General features: G+C 40.9%; 1 protein-coding gene across 2 annotated transcripts; it reads right to left on the bottom strand.

Moving 5' to 3' along the window:
• Window positions 1–1073: 1073 nt before the first annotated feature.
• ipo13b (importin 13b) lies at window positions 1074–22600 on the bottom strand. 2 transcript variants are annotated; one of them, XM_028403605.1, is made up of 24 exons: window positions 22356–22600; window positions 21854–21940; window positions 16934–17059; window positions 16493–16849; window positions 15738–15991; window positions 12810–12950; window positions 12443–12584; window positions 11853–12019; window positions 11459–11579; window positions 11239–11386; window positions 10980–11161; window positions 10732–10758; window positions 10359–10493; window positions 8700–8852; window positions 8213–8293; window positions 7969–8106; window positions 6611–6707; window positions 4779–4831; window positions 2698–2764; window positions 2497–2555; window positions 2314–2403; window positions 1989–2170; window positions 1799–1869; window positions 1074–1727 (listed from the first exon to the last, which is right to left on the bottom strand). In XM_028403605.1, the coding sequence occupies exons 2-24, from the start codon at window positions 21920–21922 to the stop codon at window positions 1672–1674; spliced, it is 2916 nt and encodes a 971-aa protein (XP_028259406.1). In that variant the 5' UTR covers window positions 21923–21940; window positions 22356–22600; the 3' UTR covers window positions 1074–1671. The 2 variants fall into 2 exon arrangements, with proteins under 2 accessions (XP_028259406.1, XP_028259407.1); XM_028403606.1 differs by having other exon boundaries at window positions 1074–1869.
• Between the last annotated feature and the right edge of the window lie 436 nt (window positions 22601–23036).

The following is a 23036-nucleotide window of genomic DNA, read 5'->3' as shown; positions in this document are numbered from 1 at the left end:
CTGCCAGGGGTCTCAGTCTTCTTCACATCTTTAAACAGTGTCCCATAATTTGTTTGTCCTCTGAACCCCAAACCCCACCCCCCACAAAACACATACATGCTACATGTCTGCAGGCACCTCGGATAAGACAGAAGGATTAGACTGAGATAACTTTTTTCTTTTTATCAGAGACCACAGATTACATTTCAATGCTGAGTGTAATTAGATGTCAGCTGGTCCTGCTGACTCACAAGACAGTGTATTTTACAGTCGCCGCATCACTTTACCAATAAATGTCTCAGGCATGGTGAATGAGCACAGAATGTCGGTGTCAACTTTCTCATTTGTATTACATTTTGTGTCTGAACTCTCTCTAATCCTTCTTGGTCCTCTCCAAGGCAGTGACCCAGATGGGTGAAAGGTTTCTGGGTAAGTTTTGTTAAGAGCAGTTGTTGGTGGTGATAACATATAGATGAATGGTCAATGATTATCCAGGTGATAAGGAAGTTTAACATATGGCTGTGGTTGCTGGTAAGGAGCACAAATGAAATGCTGCATGTGCCTGGTTAGTCTTAATGAAGTGTGTGCGGTATAAAGAAATGAATAAGCTTAGGGGAAATGATGCATATGTACTGTAGGTCCAATATAAGTGCACTGAACATGTGGAAAAAGATCTATGCACACACAACCTCTCATTCATAAGGATTTGAACACACGCATACAATCAAATACACAGAAGTGTTCGGCAATAACTGTTAATATGCACATTTTGATTAATATGTTTGCACAATTACAGTGACTAAACAGTCCGCCATCATGAATATTAATCCCTCCCAACACTCAGTTCCTTTCTTATTTTCCATCTTGTGCCTTTGTTTCCTCCCTGTCAGCTACTATCATTCACTTTCCCCTTCCGCTGTCACTCCTGCTTTACCTAAGGGACCACTGCATTAAAACCACTATCTACAACCAGGAGACTGCAGTATGACTGGGTGGAATTGTATGCACATGAGGTACAGCCCCATTCATATAAAGGGGCTGGGCAAGAGAGCACACTGTTTATAGTCCAAAGTATGTGGTTTCTCCACTCAAACCCCTTAAAAGGCATTTATTAAAATAAAAGTCCAAAAACAATCCATGACAATTTGGCAAATGCAGAGAGCTCCAGTGCAGGAGCAGGAGTAAGTATTATTGGATTAATGTCATTCTTCCTGCAGATTCTCCTCCAGCATTGGTCCTTCTCTCTTCCCATTAGCAGCAGCAGGACTGAAAACCACTATCTTTCTAAAAGTGTATACATATACATTTATATAATTAATTTTGATTTCACTTTGAAAAATATTGTCAAGTAGCTACGTACAATACCACTATCATTTCGTATGGATGCTAATCACCAGGAAACAACCTAGGAACCACAGGAAGATCTAGAGAGGCAGAACAAGACAAAGATAAAAGGAGGCACAAGGCAGCATGCTGGGAGTGCTGCTCAAAGCTCTTCCAAAAAAAGAGGGGAGCGAGAAACAATCAATCTTATAACAGAAAGAAAATATTTGGAGCAGGGAAGATGGCCTCCCTAAAGCCACCAGGGATTTAATGTTTGTCAGTTAATCCAACGGCAGGTCTGTGCTGGAATGGTTCCATGTCTTGTCCTGCAATGGGGAGGGTTACTGTTACAATCATTTCATGATGTCTTCACTGGTGCAGTTGGAGAGAATTGTGTTGTTGTTGTGGTGTCCAGCTGTTATGCACTGAGGACAGAGGTCACGGTTAGGTGAGAGTTCAAGGGCAGCGATTTAGTATTCAGCAGCGTACTCAGTACCATGGAGACCTCTGCACAATAGTGTGAACTCCTTCACTATGTCCTTCATCCGCCTTTTGTTCACTCGTTCTCTGCAGGACAGAAGAGTTGAGAGAAAGGGAGAAGAAGACAAGAAAGGGACAGATGAGTACGAATATTTAAAGAAAATCTTACTTAAATGAGCCTGTGAACCAACATCCAGCTCTGTCACCTGAGTATCTGTTGTGAGAAATTATCTTTCTGGTCACTTGTGACCCGTGATGATGGGAATCCTGGAGGCTGCAGCGCCTCTTTCAACCACACGGCAAGCAGAGAAAAGCAGTGCTTGTTTAGAGCGAACAGCACTTCTGCAAACTGGTCCATAAGACTGCGAGAGGCTCCGCCCCCGATGCCCTGGAGAGAGCAGAGGAGGCATTTTACATCAGGGACTTTATTATAATTAAAAAAAGAAGAAAATAAAAAGTTTTGAGAGTGATTACACAGCAAAGTGTAGATTCTGTGAAACGCTGTGTGTCTGGCAACGTGGTGATTCTCACCTCTAGCACGGCCTCTACCAACAGCTTGCCATCCTCCTGCACCACCCTGGCTAATGGAGGCACATCCGAGCAGTGGGGTAACAGTTCAGTCTAAGGCAGAAATATAATCATCATATTTTAAGAAAAATGACTCCTTTACAACTATGATTGGAAGCTTTCCGTTGTGTGTGTGCATGAGCTTACAAAGAACAAGCATGTTGACTTGACTGTCGGAGCCTCGGGAAATTTGAGTGACAGAACTCCTAGAAGTGGAAGAGGGAGATGGAAACTTTTGAAATCTTGTGTCAAACATTTACACTTTGTACTCTGTACTGACAAACATGTATTTTACAAAAATGTCCAACACAAAAGTGTGTGGGCTGTGTAAATGATGTGAAAACTTACCACAGTGGAACACTGCCTTCACATCAAGACTCTCAGACAAGAACAAATCGGGCTTCCTTTTGAGGGCCTAAGAGGCAGATAAAAGCATTAAACAAAGTATGTTTCTGGCAGCCCGACCCAATTGGTACTGCTCCACCACATTCCACTGCATAAGCTCCTTCAAAAAATACTGCTATCAACAATACCCGCTAAGCCTGGTAACCGGATCTGACAGCAACACAGGACTGGCACCAGATCCGACTACCAGGCTGTAGTACTCTCTCCATCTCTTACAATCTCTTACAAACTATATCCAAACTGATACAGTAATCCTTCAATACAGAACTCAGCAGGTATAACAAACAAATTGCAAAAAATCAAAGTCTGAAATCATTTAAAACTTAGGTCAAACTAAAGGCAATGGTGGGTTTGACTTTGTTTCTACAAATCAATTCTATCTGAAATATTACTCTTCATTGTTTTTGGTTGACTGGATTGAATATGCAACAGAAGTGTGTAGGTAATTAACATGTGCAGATAAAGAGAAAGACAACTCATCTCATAATAATGAACTCACTCAGGATGGAGGACAGGAGAGAGGGAGAGAGGGAAAGGGAGAGAGATGAAGGTCAGATCTATCCAAAGATAGAAAACAAAGGAAGAAGAATGAAGACGAAGGACAAAAATAGAAAACAGGAGAGCCATCAGCCAATTTGTCTCAATTGATTAATATTAGTTGAATATTAATACATTTGGGCTTTGATTGGCTCTGGGCTGGAATGACTTCAGAGGAGGACTGGGCTCTGAGACTAACCAGTCACCTGGGAACACAACGCTGATACTCGTACTCTTGCATCATTTCCCCAAGAGTGCTGCATCACCTAAAATATTTTATCTGAAGCGCTGAGACTGTTAATGTTTTTACAAGGAACTGATGTGCCCTGATATTGACTTTAGATAAAAGTGAAAAGACTTTGTCGCATTTATATAGGAAATTTCCATGCAAAACATGGAACACTTCACATGTTTTTTAGTTAAATAGATGGAGTATAGCCCTCTATTAGTCATGACATCTTAGGGTGTTAAAATATGACATTTTAAATTAGCAGTTTCTTTTGACCGATGAACAGGAAACCTGGAGGTCTTTGCAGGGGTAAAAAACTTGCACATCTCAGCTCAACTTGCCAGTTGATGCAATTGCCTACGACTCAGCTTGTCAAGTATCTACTGACAGCTTTTAAAACGCAAACCACATCACCTGTAAGCTCAAAGTCAGCTGATCAAGTCAGTCACACACTTTTAACTTGTCAATTTTGAACTGAGAAGAGAGGTTCTCCTCTTCTGTTTGATGATTGGAGCATCTGTATGACACATGCTTTAAAATTAACTTACATAAGACACATTTGTAAAAGCATCCTGTGTATACTAGAGTCACCCACTGACTCCATATTCTCCCATTTCAATAATAAAAGACTTCTACTGAAAACAAATTATAGCCTATGCAGCTGCAAAAAAATAAATAAAATAAAAACGAAATAAATAAAAAAATCTCAGAGGTTGAGCAAGTTGTTGCTATGGAAACTTTAAGATTGTCTTGTCTAGCTGCTTTGGTGTTAAACTGGCAGGTTTTAGACATTGCAGACCGGCACACTGCAAATAGATGCCTGACTGCAATTCTCTGGTCTATACAGTGCTTTACATGCTGCCCTAAGAACCGCTGCCTGTATTGATTCCAATTAGTAAATTACCTCAATACAGTCTTAATTTTACAGAAGATAATTGTGAACATACAAGATAGCGACTTGTGTGTTATCAAAGCTTTGTGAGTGGAAAATCTGAAACCCTACACAGGCTCAGCTTTATCTGCGTGGTGAGGTGACTGTTAGGATCAAAAGCGTTTGAGCAGAGACAACTGTCTCCATTTCAAACATTCACCCCTCGAGTGTTTCATTCCACTGCCTTGTCCATGTGATGGGACACCTTAGGGCCCAGTAACAAAGAACAGAAAGAGGTATAGCGAGAGAGAATAGGACAGAGAAACAGGGAGAAAATAGAAAGAGAGAGAAACCCAAAGTGAATGAAATAAGAAACCAAAAACACACCTGAGCTTGGAGTTGCATAAATGAATCAACAATATCAGGATGATCCCTGGGTCCTAAAATATAATAAAGATGAAACTTAAGAAATTATAAGAGAATAATACAAACAGCAACTTAATAGATTCAACAGTCATGTGGAAATAAAAGAGAACTTAAAAATATTTCATTGAAATTATTCACACGTGAGTAAGGAACAAAGGGGAGAAGGGGTGGGGGCATATGAAGCTTTGAGTCTTGGAGGAAGAGACCAACCAAAAACAAAAAACAGGCATAAGACAAAGACATGGGTCTCTAGAGAGAAACAAAGAAAGAAGTAACGAGAGAAAAATAAAAAACCTAAAAAAACAAAAGTGGGTTTGGAGTGGGACCCCAGGAGGCACCTCTGTTACTGTTACAACTTGAAGGAAAAGAGGCACCAAACCTGAATGAACCCTCTTTTACCTTCTTCCCATGAGGCACCGCCAGCATCATTACAAAATTATTATCAAATTTCAAGCAAAATATTTTCTCTTAAATTTAAGTGTCTCAGAGGAGGAGGCATCTGTGAAGAGCCCATTCAGCACTGGTCAAATAAGATCCCCTTTGCCGAACCCATAGCATCAGTAGGAATCACACTTAAAACTGAAAGGTTTCTGACTACCTCTGATGTGCTGGACACAGACTACAAGACATTCAAGTACAACACTGAAAATGAAGCACAATTAAGAACACCTCCTGTGATGGTTTCTGAACTCGAGAATACATAATGAGATTTGTCCTGGTTTGTTTTGATGGGTTGGAAAAAAACTTGTTATGACACAGATCAAACATCTGTAATAAGCGCCCAGCTTTGGCTGTTCTCAGACTCCAACGAGTTTCCTGCTCAATACCCCCCCATCCAGCCCTCATCCACACACAACCCCTTGAGAGAATACATGGTTTATTCCAAGGGCTGTGATGAGTGCCTGATTCTAATCCTGAGCTGGCCCTCCTTGCAATACTACAATGTCATCTGAATATGCTATGGGTCTTTGTGCTGTGACTGTACCCTGTACTGATACTGTCTACTTAAGGGCACCTGCTCAGAAATAAAAAAAAAAGAGTTTAAAGGCAGGAGGAGAGGCAGCCATTACTTAACCAGTCAAAGCAGGAAAGAAAAAAGGGACAAAACAAAGGGAAGGTGAGCATCAGACAGACCTGGTACAGATACTCAAAGTCCAGTTCAGTGAATGTTATCATCTTATTGAGGATTAGTCTGGCCCCAGGTCACACAAGAAAACCTCTGATCAACTATGAGCACTTAACAAAATTGAAGCAATTTTCATGCAGTCCAAATCATTGCAACTATAAATGTATCCACGGCTTGTTAAATGTGGAGAAGTAATTAATTAAAATGGAAAAGGCAAAGACTAAGCTGAAAAAAAACAGAAAATACAGCAACATGTTGATTTCATGTGTTTAATACTAATTATAATGGCCTGAAAGTGATTCAGTCAGTAGTAAAACAAAGGACCGGCACTGATAAAATCATCATCTGAAACATTGTCTTAAACCTTCATTAATGAGCAATAAGGGTTTAAAGGTTAAGGTCCACTGAACTCTAACATCGAGACCACAAAGTAATCTGGTTGTCAGGACCAGTAATGTTAAAAAAATATAATCAAAGTAGGACATGGAGCATAATATGTCACTTTAGCACGCATAAAATCTGTTGTCAGACAAAGCTGTGTCCAACTTCACTCTTTTTCCCTGTGACATCAATAATGCACTCCTGGAAAATTAGACATGATCAGTAAGATCTGTTCCGCAATTGAACAAAGCAACATTGACACTCCCACCCCTGCTGGACCCCCTACCTTGCTGGAAGATGGACAGTGTTACCGAGGTAACCAGCTCAAACAGAGCCTTGATGGGTGGGAAGTGGTCTGTCTCACTGGCGAAGATATGCACCATCTGAAACAGCATGTCTTCAAATTAGACACTTGCTATTTTTACTTGTACATAACAAACCAGGTTATTGGAAGGAAAACAGGCTCACAGAGATCCCCCACCTCACACCCTACTGCTAATTAATATTAGATTCTTGAAAGATGGCTAGCATGTTGCCTGAGAGACAGAGAGAGCGAGAGAAAACCCTGTAATGAAAGCAAACCTTTTTTTGCTTTATTAGTGTGCAAATATGCCCTTTTTAAATTACCTACAGATCAGCTATGCTAAAGTCTGACTCCAGGATATATATAAGTGTAAGTATGAACCTGACTGTTTAAACACAAATAAAAAGTGAATTTGAAGTTGTAAATTATCCCTAAAACTCACGTCTCAAGTCACAGAACACTAGATATGTACTATTGAAGGGTGCAGATTCCACATACAGATTCACCATCATCAAAAGCTCCAAAACTGCTCCGAGTGAGCAAGCTGTCTTTCATAAAAGGCACACTGGCATCTCTAACATATTATAGCATCAGGTTCCATTTAATATTAATATTTTATTGTTAATGTTGCAATCCAGTTTATCTTTTTTTTATATGGGTACACTAGATTCTACGAAGACTGCCACATTATCATATGATCTGTTTTTCGACACAAGCCTAATGACTTTTCAAATGATCAAGGTGAAACATTTTTTTTTAGCATTTTCAGCATTAGCTTGCATTTATTCATTTTTAAAGGTGACTAATAAAGCTGTGGCTGGATATGGCTATCGTTAGTACCAAGACTGCTGCTTGGATTCATTCTTTAGGTCTATGCATTTGTCTAGTTATAGTATTATGTGAAGTTCAAGAGTTAAGAGTCATAATAGTAAAAACCAACGCAACCACATTCACAAAGTCAGCTGTGTTATCCCAAGGCAAGTAATAGTCAAAGATACACAGCTTGGTAGTTGTTTTTCCTGAACTGCAATAGAACAGACCTGTGCCTATTCAGCCACAGCTGTGGTTTGTTTAGTTACAAACCAGTGGTGGTCTACCATAATATGCAATACTTTATCATGCATAACAGTACAGCTCAGCCTTTCTCCATGTGTCAGATGTACTCCACAAATTTTACCAACTTATACTATATCCTAATTAACCCTTGGACTCACTGGTGCATAGCTCATTAACTTATACACAGCCCTTTCTGACAAAGCTTTGAAATCTCTTGACATGTAGCTACAAAGTGGTTGCAATAAATGCCATTGTGTGTGTGGAGGTGGATTTTTTTTTTTTACCTGCCGTGTGAGGTCAAGGGCGGAGGCCTGGGGAATTGTACTATACATCTGCCCAAGCATTTCACTGAGCTGAGAAACCATGGGAGCAAAATCATGAAGGAGAGTCTTCACTGACTTCTCAAATATGGCGCAAACTGCCTGTAGGACGATAGAGGACAGACTGAAATATTATACCTGATAATGAGGCCTAGTTGTAACAGAGCAGTTATCTGACAGTATGTAACTGCCTATCATGACAACCCACCTCTACAACCTGTGAGTCATTGAGCCACTTGCTGAGTACTGTCTGTATGAGAGCAAAAACCTGCTGCAAAACCACCACCACCTGAAACATAAAAACAATCTTCAGTTGTTTCAATAAAAAGAAAAACAAAGTCATAAAGAACACCAAAAACTAAGTTACAATATCTAAATTGTCATGCATGCCCATCAGCAGGATTCTTAATGATTACGGTTGAGCGACAGGTCAAAATTTTCCTGCTAGCTATGTTCATGACTTCAACCAGTGGCAGCTGATGTAGTGTGGAGAGAGCAGGGGGTGGGGTTGTGGTAAATAGAGCTTATATGGCTGCAAGGACCATGTGCCCCACTGCCTTTCATGTCTACTAAACTGAACTCTGCTACATAACATTTAACCGTCTATACTCCACATTTTCACTGCCTCAGCTGTTATATCCATTAATTCAGCCAGCCCTACTAATAAGAATAATGGTTGATGTGTGATGACTGACTGGGTTTGGTCCAGGTGGGGGTGGGGTTGCTTTGACAGGTGGTGCAGAGCCGTCTGCTGACTCATCGTCCTGCTTGCTAATGTCAAGCGTTGTGAACAGGTTAGACAGCAGCCCCAAGATGTGGATGATTGCCAACTTATTGGAAGGATTAGGCTGAGGGAAGATAACAGAAAGACAGAGATTACTTTAAAGAAGGAATTTACTTGCTTACAAGCTAACACCACCTTCTGGCTCATTAAGTGCATTAGTGTCAGTCTTGACAAATAACTGCTGAAATATTTAAGAAGACAAACCAATACCATACCATAATGTTAATTCTGAACAGGATAAACAATTTTTAAAAACGCATGACAGGGTATAAATTTAAGAAGGACAGTTAAGTGCTAACAGGACCATAAACATAATAACACAGTGAATAATACTAAATACATATTGAGTAGTTGCATCATATACTGGGGGTTTTCCAGTTACCTACATAATAATTTGCATAACTAGGGATGTTTTTAATATTTGTTTTAAATACAATGGGGACAAATGAATAGTATCATTAATGATCAATTTCATAGTTCTACACAGAAATAAAGGCGGGCAATGTGAGGGAGGGTAATGACTCATCTTCATCCCAGTTTTCACACACACACACACACCGCCCCCAGGTGAAGCATTAATTAAGGTTTTTACTGGCAGTGCTTATTCATTGCCATCTCTATGATGTTGTAACACAGCGAACGAGTACAAAGACAAAGCTGCCACACCCTCCCACAGACCTATCTCTGAGACCTCCTTGAAATCTGTCTCTTCCTCACAATTAATCAAGTTTATACTTTTAGTGTACACTACTTCTGCTAAAACAATATGTGTGCATATTCTATCAATGAACAGCCTGATCAGAGTGACTTTTTCAGTCATCCCCCACCAGACGATATGGTCATTCAGCCCAATGCAATTTAGCAGGAAGGTCTCCCCACTAGGTGCCACTATTTGTCTAGCTCTAGACACTGCAGCTGATTTCCTAGTCTGATGTAATGCCGGTACATCAAAAAGCTAGACAAAAACAATAAAGGGGGAGGAAGTAAGGCTGCATAAGAAAGTATGTGACTGTGTAGAGGGGTGACACAGGGACAGAGCCGAGAGAAATAAAACGCTTCATCTGAACTGGCATCTCTGCTTGGCAGAACAAGACATCTATAAAAATTCTACTTTGTTCTACAAAGAGTAAATATCAAACTATTTTTAGATAAGATACATTTTGGTACTAAGACCAGCATGACCGCCTGGGAATCCAGGCTCTATTAGATATGACATTTAAAAGGAGACAAGAATTTTCTGTTGCATGACTGTGCAATTACACGCATTAAACACGACCTACTGTAAGTATGTTTGTGTATGCACTTTCATTTTTTTAACACTGAATTTATGCTACTGTAGTGTGTGTGTATCAGTGAGAGAAACGTATGAGTGACTGTGTCTTTGCTACTTTCATGTGAGTCACTAGCCCATGGTGCAGGGTCAAATCCAATCTGGTCCCGCAGAGAAATGTTCCACTGCAGTGACACCACACAGACACAAGGCCTGTTCCTATTGGCCAGAGTCCAACTGTGCATCCTCAGTGTTTGTGTGCATGCTTGTGTACTGCTTCATGTTGGCTTGTGTGCGCACCGTCTCATCTGCTAGCTTCTCCAGTTGCTGAATGTAGGGGGTGATAAGAGAGTGAAGGTTCCTTAAGATCTCTTCCACGGGGAGCGCAGAAAGCAGGAAGCCGAGAGCCTGCATCAGCCACATACACTGACTTGTCTGCAAGAAGACACACCAACAGGTTCAGCTTCGTAAGCAAGCAGTAAGTGTTAAGTAAGAAAAAAATCTACAAGATAAAGATAAAAAATACAGATACAGATTTTCACAGCATATAATGTGTCATCCTTGGACAACAGGCTGCAAACATGTTATGTAACTTTGACAGCACAGTTCTTTTCTTATTTATATGTCACTTCATAACTGCCAGGACTAAAACAGAATATATGCGCACACTGACCTTGTGGATCTGCTTTATAAGCACCTCCTGGAGAGGAAAAAAAAGAGTTGGTCTGTTATTTTGAAAACATAACAAAAATCTCAAAATAGCAACAAAAGTACACTCAAAATAAAACAACTGAAGTTATTTCAAAAAGAAATGATTATTTCTGCCAAAACAAGACCATTAAAAATAATGATGTTAAAAATAAGAAACAGCTGGATCAACTAGGAGTAAAACACTTAAGTCAAGTTTTAATGTGCACACACCTGAGAGACAGCTACTATGTTGGTTGCGTATGGAGGCAGGTCATATTTGCATTCCCTACAGATTTTCTTGAGTGTTGAAACGGAAGAAACTGAGAGGTCTGGGTTTCCTAAAGCTTGTAGCACCAATGGCAGGACACTGCTGAGCATCACTGGGTGGTCTGCCAACCATTCAGCCAGAGCACCTTTACAAAATGAGAAATGTCTGTATTACATTGTAATTTTCACTTCATTTGTCATTATTCAATCTACATTGTCGTACCTATGGTGAACATTACTGTGTCAGCTAATTGGACATTATTAATGTTGATTCTGGGGATGAGTCCTATCAGGCCTGGGATGACATCAGAGTAATTCACGTCTATCGTCTCTGCTATAGACTGGAAACCATACAGCAGAGCTTCGGTGTGCTGGAAGAAGGGGACACAGTAAGAAAATAGTTCACATCGTTTATTTTCTGTGTGTATATCTGTCTTACCTACCTGCCATGATGTGGGCTGATCCGTATTAGTCAACAGTCTCCCTAGTTTATCATACAGGTTACTCAGCAGCTCTGCTCCCAGCATCTCGTATACATACATGAGTGTGTCTGAGATATCCACCCTGAAGGACAGATGAGCAAAAACATTTTAGGGGCACATACTCTTGAAACCTTATCTGTTAATCTGTTTGCCAGGAAGGTTTTGCCCTCTCAGCTGCCTGTCCAGTGAGAGTCTATTAAAGAAAAACACACTCATTTGCTGAGCAATCATCCTGTCAGCGAGTAATTTCTGAAACACTTAGACCATCACCGAAACACTTACACACAACGGCACATGACTGAAATAGGTATGTACAATTCAGAAACAGACACGCACACACACACACAAAATGTACCTGTAGATCCTGAATTGCTCTTTCTCGTCTGAGGACCAGGATGCATACTCCTGATCAGAGGGGAACTGGGCTTTATGCAGTAGGACATCGACCAACTGAAAATACACCGGCCTGTAGACCTGCAGATACACTGCTTGCTTATCTGACTCAAAGGACATGATTTCATCCTGAGGATAGAGAATAATGATGAGGAAAAAGGTGCATCAAAAGGAGCATAAAATTATTTTCCCTCTTACAAACCAAAAGTGACTGTTCGGGCTTACATATGTTTGCCAAGGAAGCAACAAACAGACATTACTACATTTACAGTTATATCAAAAACACAATCTGACAAAAAAAATTTTTACAGATGAGCTGTCATTTTAGGAAATGAAAGGTGGAAACAAGGTGTATATTACGCATCAAAACATGTGGAGAAAGTCCTTGTAGAATTTATACGTGGCCGTTTGAATGTGGTGCCTTACAACACTACAGCAAATCTTATGTTGTGTTTTAGTTTGCAGAAAAAGAAGACAACTATGCAAGTGGCCTGTTAAATGTCAAAAGACTACATCATTTTAGTATTGTATATAATAAGTGAAATGTCTTACTTGTAGTGTGTACCAGAAGGTAAGTGTAAGGGAGCTGGTGGTTTCATTTACTGGGTAGTGACCTGGGATGCCTGTGCAAAACATGATCATGTTGACCAAAGCCAGGAAGCTCTGCCAGTGATCCACTTGCTCCAACAGGGTCCTAGAGAGGGGGAGAGAGAGAGAGAGATGAGTGTAAAGAAAAGCAAAGTGTTCTTTTGCAGCTGTTCGGTGCAGACAGTAAACATTTTAACCGCAATCCACCCTCACAAAGAACAAAAGCTACAAATAAAACATGTAGGGATTGGATAGTGTATTGTAGTGCTGTTTTGAATGTTAGGGTTCGGGTTTGTGAATGTTAAGGAATTTGTGTTTTTTTAGAACAAACCTGGAGTGGTTCTCTCCCAGTGTCACAGCGATGCGACAGATTCCATGGCAAGTCTCCATGTCTCCATTTTGAACAGCTTCTCTGAGCTGCTCCTGGAGGGCCAGCACTTGAGGAACCAGTTTCAGCAAAGTGTTCACATATCTGTAATCCATACACAGACAAAGCCAGAATCAACATGACGGGCCCAGTGATTTATTGATTTTAAACACAGCAGAAACAACAGGATGCAAAACCTCAGCTGGTGAATATAAGACTGACTCACACTCCTCACTGTAAGGTTGATATATGTATTGCTCCTTCCCAAGACAAGTGTTGATTTCAAATCAAATCTCAGTCCAAGGAAGTTCACTCGCAGATCTCACACACCCACCCTAAAAATCCCACACATCTACTAGGAAACCAGAGAATCTATTCAAAGCTCTTTTTCAGACCTCCACTGCTGTCAGTTATTATTCTGTCTTCTTTCTGCTGTCTCAGCCATTTGACACACAAATCTGTCCATGTGATGGCATCAGACATTACTCCCAATGTCATCCCTAATGACAGCAAGTCAAGGAGTGACATTTGGAGATGAAGGGGACGTATTTGTCCATCTGAATGTCACAGAGAAGACCATGTGAGCGCGATATATGTGAATCATAGTGCGTATGTAATTAAATTGTGGGGGGTTTTGTGGAATGTAGGCTGTGCTTCATCTTACACAAGGCAAATCGATATGGTTATTGGTCCAGGGTGATGAATATTCATCAATAACACGGCAAGGTTGTGTAAATTTACTAGCATTTGGAAAAAACAACTATTTCACCATAAAAAAACTACAACCATGGTTCTCTAAATTTCTGATCTAGGGTTGCAACTCATTTCCATTATCTGTGTCTGATGGTTGTTTTGGTTTTTAGATTAATATGTTCATCCTAGAAAAAAAACAAATGCAAAACTATAGATTCAAAGAATCCAATGTGACATCCAAAATTGCCAAAAGCGGAGTTGTATAAACTAACAATAACAAAATTGTAAACAGAAAAATATCACAAAAACTGGAACCAGGAACAACCAGACAAATAATTTACATGGCTAAAAGAAGAAAGTGGCCTGAGAAACGGCACTGATATACGCCTTCTGCTCTGCAGTTAAAATGCATCTGTTATCATGGTCCTGGTAAGCATGTATTATTCTAATTTCCCTCAGGCCCTCTTAGAAGCTGTGGAGCCACTTCTATGGTCTTGCTCAAGCTGAGTCAGCCTCCTCTGGAGAGAGCCCCACCCTAAAGAAATAGGATGGGTATGAAACTGGCCTTCATCTAATCAACCCATACCTGCATGTCTATTGGCCTACATTCTCTGTGTAAATCTGTTAGAACAGTGCAAATCTGCACTTAACCTAACCGAGTGGGTGAATGTGTGTGTACAGTGTACATGTGAATGGCAGGCTGCATGTATGCACTCAAAGGATCATTCATTTTTAATAAGGTGCTTTGCAGATGCAGGTCATGCACCCTTAGCTCAGGAAGAGGCCTCTGTGTACATATGATGCAATTAACAGAGCAGAATGGATTTGTATGCATTTCCTCATTTAACCTCATAGGGGATGACATTTTAGATCGATACCTCTGAGACTGTCTACTACAGCCTCCTTTTCGCTGCAGTCTCCCCAGTTTACCCACCATCTCCTCATTTGCTCCTGTCCAGCTGTTATATGCTTTCTGCCTTCTTCCTGACTCCTCCTTTATTCTCTTCCTCTAAATCCCCCCACCAACTCCTCCCTCCCCCACATCCCTCTCCCCACCTCTGATCCCCTCTGCAATTACTGCAACACTCTGAGACATGGGAAATGGGTTGCCTGGCAACAGGATGCAGCTGGACCAATAGCATCCCCCCAAATGAGTTGACTGTAATGTGTTTAAACAGAGAGAGAGAACAAGAGACAGGGAGGAGGGCTTAGTACTGATGGTGAGAGATGGGAAAGGGGAAGGAAGCACAAAGAAACAGAGAGGCAGAGGGGAAAAAAAGACAAAACAGACAAGATAATCTACAGGATGGAAAAATGTCACCTTTGACTGACTTTCTATGGACTACAGAAGCAACAAAATTGAATGCCCTTCCACCTAGGTTAGGGACTGACAAAAACAGCACGTGTCTTAAGAGAGGTACTTCTGAATAATGTGAGAAAACACACACAAGCAAACATGCCCCTGAGCTAGGACTCACTAACACACTGAGAAAAGTGGTACTACTACTAGTGGTATGTGTTGTGCTGACAGTCAGGATGTTGTATCAGTAACTCCATATACATTAATTGTTTTTCTACCAACTGCTCAGTATAGTGTCAGAGAGTTTAAACTTGTCTGCAGCAACTTTATAGGTCCAACCACCCCCACTCGTCCACCACCCGTCTGTAAAGCAGCCCAGAGGTATGGAGGATGAAGTATTTTATTTTTGTACACTTTCACACCTTCCCCTGCCCTCCTCCTTCCTTTAGCATCCTTTCTTCTCATTGCATTGTCCCATCACCCTCATCCTCTCTCTCAGTCTCTAGGGGAGGGGTAATGGGTGCCTGCCTTGTCTGGATCAACCAGGGCATGATGACATCTCTCCCCAGCTACGTAACCATGGCAACGCCAGCCAACCGAGAAATGCCTCTCTCCTCCCCCTGGCTGTCAACTTGCCCTGTATCAATCCCTCCCTCGCTCCCTCCCTCCCTTCTTCTGTCCATCCCTTCCTGATGCCCTTCCAGAGCCCACCCTGTCTGTTTCAACCGACACATCATTTTTTCATTCCTTATTCTGCTAATGCATATTTGTGCCAGTGTAATTTTGTACAGCAATCTTTAAAAAGTCTTCATGAAGAGATTTCATATTGTAAAATCTCTGTTATTACAGCTACCCTTTTTTGTCATGAGTACTCATTGGCAAATGTAAAATGTACATACCTTTGGGAATCAGGTTGTGAGATGGCATTAACAATTGCCTCTACTGCTGTGTCAAAGAGCTCTGGGTCAGCCAGGGCACTGAAGCAGTCGTGCACCAGGCTTTCACTCTCGCTGAGGGGCACATCCAGCAGCACCCACGATGACAGGCAGCGTAGCACGCGAGCCTTCACTGCCCCTGGGCTGTCCGTTCTCCGCAGCAGTTGTTGCAGTAAGGGACATACTGAGCCCCACTCCCGGCCCAAGGCGCCACGGACCTAGGAAGGCAACAATAACAAGGGTTAAAGAGTATTGCTCGTGTGGCATTGTATGATCCCCTGCTTGATGATTAAGGCTAGTAAAGTTTTGATATCGGCCGCTCTTTATGTAAGTTACACCATCACTAGGAGGGCTGTACCACAACCACATTTAGTGTGGTGTCATTTAAAGCAAGGGACCCCACAAGAAGTGATCAAAAAGAACCAGGTATGAAGCACACTTTCTCACATAACAGTGATTCAGGCCAAGCACTGCCCTAAACATAGAGCTGCAGAGAAAAGATTAGTGAAAGGAATAACCTCAAAGTTTGTTTGTTCTTCAGTCTTTATCAGGATACTTTTGGATAAAAGTTTTTCTTTTACTTGTATATACAGTAGTGCAATCACTTTACAAACATCAAATAATCTGAAATTGTTTCAGTTGTGGACTGTAAATTATTTATCATTTGCAGTATTCGACTACATAAATCATCAACATGAATGTGCTATCTGCAGACATACCTGTCCCTTTCGATACTGAGGCAAACGGCTAGTCTGAAACTCTTCGGGCAGGACTGTGAGTAGCTCTAGCAATGCCAGACAGCGTGCCCGTCCATCTACCCCTCCTCCCTCCTCCTGAAACACCCGCACCATTTCTGCCACTGCGCCAGGCCAGGCCTCAGGCATTGTGTTGAGTGCCAGAGAGGCCAGTGCCACACACAGACGGGTGAGCACCATCTTGGATCCAGAAGAGAAGCAGGCAATCTGGGAGAACAGCTGGCTCCTCAGGGACTCATACTGGTCTGTTGGGATGTCTGACCAGTACCGAGAGATCTTGGTATGAAGTGCACTGGCACCAAAGTACTGAATCTCTGGCACCTACGAAGAGAGGATGAGGAGAAGATGGATGCAAATGACACAAAATATTGTTTGTGTGTTTGTTGGTATGTGTGTATCCTGTACCTTATCTGGGCTGAGTAGAGCCCAGCAAAACTGCCAGGCCTGAGGCGAGACCTGAGCCTGCATTAGCCATTTCTGGGCCAGATTCTTGTTGTCTATATTGGGATCATAGTACAGCTGATGCAGAGCCTAGGAATAAAGAAAACAAAACACTGAGTACAGTCAAACAAATCTCTGCGTCAGGGGATGGTTGAACAGCAATGCATGAGTTGAACAATCTACTACTAACAATGTTATAGCAAAAAAAATATGATATGTGCAATATCACTTCACATAGCACCAACAGTGGGTCTGAGGAAGCATAAGAGCTGAAAAGACAAATGCAGTTGGTTTGCTGCAAAGAGCAGGTCTTTTCTGAAGGTAAAAGCACACCAACAAATAGTAGACAGGTTGCCTCTGAAGCCTGAACAGTCAAGAAAGTAATGGCCTAAAAACAGCACTCTCTAAAGTACAGCTCTGGGTAAACTGAGCACTTGTGTGCCAGGAGAATAAGGCATAGTAAGCCAAAATAAAAGTAGATAAAGGATGCGTATAAGAGAGGACAGTAAAAGAAAAGAAAAATAGCTTTAATTAACAGACACCTCTAATCCTGGCAATGCCGGAAAAAAGGTTTAGGCACTATAACGCAAAAACTCTTATTTATTTCTATTGTACACAGAAACTCACACACATGTGCACAAAGTGTCTCACAAGCAAGAAGGGGAAAAAAGCTATTCTGTGAAGCTCTGATCTTTGTCTTTTACCCCTGAAGCCTGCTCACATCAATATCTCTATCACAGTCACTCTCTTTTTATTTCACATCTCTAGCCACCCTCCTTCTGCCTAAATTGCATATCTAGTGCCATTCCATGCCTCCATCTTTACTCCACTTTCTCTAAAATCTCAATTTCACCCATTACTTGAGCTGGAAAACTTTACAAAGGTTATTCTAGGAGGATGTATGGTTTATGATAATGGGTTAATGAGTGCAATAATACAATTTCAGCTGTTTAGAAGAACATCAGTACACCATCAATGCCAAGAGAAAGTGTAGTTTAAAAAAGTGCTGTCTACATGTCTGCCAACCTCCAACCTGTCTCCACTCGTACCAGACTCCGAACATGGCCGGCCGGGTGTTAATGAGCTGATGTCAGAGGGTCAGGTATCTTATACCTCTATGTGTGAGTGAGAGCTAAAGGTCTAGATAAAATATGTGGGACAAGCACTGTATAGCAAGTGCATGGCTTTGATTCATTCTTAGATGATGGGTGTTTGTGCTCAAAAAAGACTTAAGACTCAGTAAAAATAGGCCATGAGATCTATATTGTATTGTCATGTTTGGGTTTTCTATTGATTAATTTTACATATGCATTCCAAAGATTAGGACTAGGATGGTCTTTGTCAGTTCCACTCCCACTCTTCCCTTTCTGCAAACAAGGTAGTGATATTGGAGCTTTAAAGTAGCAACGGATCATTACTGCAGTCTACTATGTGATGGTAGTGTGGTGGTCCTTTTTAAAAATGCAAGCAGTGCTATGTCTGAGCTCATCATTTGCAGCTTTGCTTTTAAAATCAAAGGACAACAACATAGATAACCATTGCCTATTTTTTTTATAAAACACACCTGACATCTCAACAGTTGTCTCAACTAACTGTGACTGTGCATTGTTTACTAGTTCCTAAAACAAGCCAAAACACATGCACTTTGTGAAAACACCAGCTTTTAATTTCACTTGCAGCTGAAGCATCTAATTATACCCACAGATGGTGGCAAACTGCCTGAACCACCTGGCTTCACCTGAGGATGGCGTGCTCTTGGCAAGCACTGTCAAAGGTCATTAGCCTCCTCAACAGTCCCTCTCCAACAGGAGACAGAAGAGAAGGGTAGTACAAGAGAACTAACATGGCTCAGTCAGACAGATTCACCATCTGCTCTAACATATAACTGTGGATTTAGCTGTATATATATATATATATATATATATATATGTACACTATCAAACCCTGGAAAAATAACTTGAGTGCGAATCCAAACATGTGTTAACAAAGCAGTACAATCAAGTCATTATACTATTGGATCGTTCATCTGATCATAATCAGAAGCTTGTGCAAAGAAAAAGATTTTAATTTAGAGATGATGAACATGGATTTAAAAAAAAAACAGGAGCACCCCTGTATGACAGGAGGGGGTACGAGTATGGATTCATAAGAATTTCCCCCCAGAATCCATACTCAATATACACTTAAAGTACAAGAGCCCAAAAAATAGACAATCTTTGGACACATCTGTGTGGTTCATGGGGCCTTCGGGCCATCTGTTCACAGGAGTGTCAATCTCAAAGCCATTGTAGTGATAGGAGGGTACAGGGCTGGAGCTGTCATGCAGAAGGCAGTATCACACCACTGACCCTTCATGACACTGCACCATAGCAGTGAGAATCAAAGACATGCAGAGAAATGATGATTAAAGTGGGAACAAAGGACAATAGTTTATGTGTGATTGAGTGCGCGGGTGGTAGTTGACAGCACACAGCCAAGATAGAAATTAAGAATACCATGTTGCCAATAGTGATGAAATCTCAGCACATGAAGAGCAAATAATGCCTTACACTCAATATGCAAACCTTTACCAATATTATACAAGATACAAGATATGTACCCAACCTTGAGCTACAATGAGCAGCTAAATTCACTATGCCTTTTTCAGTGACTGACTCTACTGCTCTGCTATGTTCCAAAACATGTTAGCTGGCAGAGTGACTCATCTTTTTTTAAATTCCATAAAACTCCTTAACAAGACAGCCTTTGCCACTTAAATGAATGCCATACACATTTTGTCCTAACACTTCTTACATTTTTCAGCGCATTATAACCAAAACCTCTGAGTTACTACTGCTGAATGAACATAGACAGTCTCCTGTGCGCAGCATCCTATATGTGTGTTAAGGGCTGATTACAGAGAATTATGATAAAAGAAGGTGCCTCCCCCTGTCCGGTTCCCCTTGAGTTTAAGGCTCATCATGGTTGTACTCTTTTTTCTGGTGGCATAGTAGTCGTGTGTCTCAGGGGAAACAAAATGACAACATCCTAATAGCATGCTGTTTAACAGCGCAGAGCAAAGCTCTGAATTCCCACTAAAATCCACTTGCTTGGCAGATAGTGACTCTAAAGCTAATTATAGTTAAGCGGAAATGTAAGGCAGTATACAAACCCCTTCATTACACACACAAAGATACTGACAATGTGGTACTTTGTTGCACGTACCCAAGACTAAACAAAGAGCTTTCTATTGGATGCACACAAATACAGGGCCAGGGACCATCATCTCCAGCACTATGTATAAGCAAGCACACTCTCCCTAATACACCCCTCAAAGCAACAACTCTGAACTTTTTCATTTCATTCTTTTAGCGGTTGCTATGGTCATCTTATCGAAAAACCTAATTTCTCCACTTTAATGATAAGCCAATCATGTCTCTGCTGTAACTCTTAGACAAAAGAACACAACCAATGTAAGCAACATATGAGGCAATTATCTGGGGACTGATGCTGAGGAAAATATAATGCTTTAAGGTGAACACGTTTTAAAGAAAGGCCCTCGCTCCCAGCATCACAACAAAATAAATGTCATCTTAGATGAAAGGAGAATAAGAAAACCACAGGAAAAATATGTCACCCACGTAGAAAGTAAATGTACTTTCTAAATATAGTCAAGCCCATGAAGAACAATATCTCATCAATTTTGAAATGCAAGCGCAGTATTAATAGAAAAGTGCTCCTCGCTTTTATGTGACATGATACTTCAGATGCTGTTGTTGCTATGTTGAGATCAGTTAATGAGATTATTGATAGTGCTAGACCACTTGAAGCAGCTGGGGAATGCTGATGTAAGCTGGCACGGGGTCTGTAAAAGCCCCTTAAACTCTACAAACCCTCCACACATTAGAAAAATGTAAAAAAAAAAATATTATGAATTTGTCATTTGCAAACAGATCACAGATGAAGCTTCTAGGTTCAGTTAAAATATATTGTTTATTGATTAATCACTACAATTAAATTTAACTACCACATGTCATTTTAGATTACAAAATTAAACACTAAAAATATTAAATTAGGTTCATCTTAGTTGTTAGGAAATGTCATACAGCATAGCCCAGCGTGATAAAAATGATGCAACTCTATCACGTCTTGTGTTTCAAACTTTCATTAAAATAAATCTTTGTATTATGATGTATTAATGATGCTGTCAGCTAAATTAATTATACATTTATTCAGGTGCGCATACAAGATGCGGTAATTTTTTTCACAATTAAACATATTTTGTACCAGGCCAAATCAGTTCTCCAACAGGAATCTGCCCCTAATCATTTCTGTCGCATTGCCAACATCCTTTCACTCCTTTTTCTTTTCTTTTTTTTTTAAACTGGCACTGTCACAGAAATCGACCCCTCCCTCCCTTACCACATTTTTCCATCAATCTCATCAGATCAACTCTGCTCTTCCACAGGAGCACCTTTCTCGCTACCTCTCCATCCTTTCTATTGTCTCCACACCCATCCCCTTGTGCCGGAGTCAGCGGCCACCCAGGAGAGAAATTCATAGCAGCAACCTGGCAATAAACACTCTCATGCATGCTCACAAACACACGCTTACAAACATAGTCATCTATTCTATATATTATCATATAGATTTCAAATAGTATCATTTATTTTGTTGTCATCTATCTATTTTTCAAGCTATTCAGTCCAGACCAAAGGTGTGATGAACTCACACATCATCATTACCTCCTCAGACAAAGTCAGTGGCATAAGAAGTGTTGACAGCGTAAACATATGTTGCTACAGAGTCAATCTCAAATGGTCTGTCTCTACAGAACACACTCCGCTTCGTCAGTCAAAATCCCACTGTCCTGCATGAGCTTAGGGGGGTGTTGTCGGAACTCACCTTCTCTACGTTTTCTACCGTGAAGTCCAGGGCGTCCGGTGTGGCTGCATTTCTCCCCGGCGTCTCCATATCTCCGCGGACACGGAGCTGTCAAATAGGAGCAACACACTGAGAATCAGCCAGCGTTAAACTTCTCTGTCATTTCCATAACACTCCACAAGATTAATCCGATGATTACGTTAGCTATGCAATATCACTAATTTGACGCTTAAGGATGACATGAGGGGCTAACCGGCAAGCTAACGTTAGCTCGGGTAACTTAAGAGCAGGCTAGCTGTCGCTATGCTACGCACCACCATAGATAAAAAGCTATTGCAACGGCTAGCGCCACTATGCTAACGGCAAACTAGCTATGTAGCCATTTAACTTGACGCTACTCTCGTGCCGAATGCAACAAAGCAAAAAATCCATACTAGCATTTTCAGAACGTGACAATATTATCAAAACAATGTCGCCTTTGAATATCATCCCCAGGCTATCCAGAGGACTGGTATTTTCACACCTTTCTGTCCTGCGACGATTTGAGACGATGTTGGCAGCTCCCTGCCGCTTTTCTGCCTCTGCTCCGTCACCCGGAGCTTTTTGCTACATTCACGCACGGTGGGAAATATCGTAATCACGGCGTAACTGGTCAAGGACCACCCAATAACACAATAATACGATATACAAACTGCGATGTGATAGGAAGAACACACACGGGATTAAAAAAACAGTGTTACTCTGCTCTCAAAATGTGCCTCATTTAGACCTACATGGGCACGAAGAGCCTACTGTTACATAAACAGAATACTGATCTCATACAACGTAGGCTTATATCATGTAATCGTTATATTTAGGCTACCTACAGAACAGATATTATTTTAAAATATGCTTTTGATGACAACGTTTTCAAACGTAGCGAATGTGCGGATTAATAAAATAAATACAAGACAGAGAATCACATTTTGTCTCCTAAAATAACTGTGTTTACTTATGGTAAAGGTTACATCATTTAACAAGGGGGTAACGTAGAAAAGAGAAAGAGCTTGTATTTAAATCACAACTAATTTTCTAAAACGGCAATGTTTGGTCTGAATGGGTGTTTCACGGTATAAACCAGGAATAAAGGTTTTCTAACCCAATGTGTGGCTTTTCTGAAGAATCACCTAAAGACCAACATCGCCCCCATGCGGAATAAAAGGGA

Source organism: Parambassis ranga, chromosome 4 (genome assembly GCF_900634625.1).
Source record: "Parambassis ranga chromosome 4, fParRan2.1, whole genome shotgun sequence".
Lineage (NCBI taxonomy): Eukaryota > Metazoa > Chordata > Actinopteri > Ambassidae > Parambassis > Parambassis ranga.
Note: the sequence above shows the minus strand (reverse complement) of the source record. Positions and strands in the feature narration are given on the sequence as shown.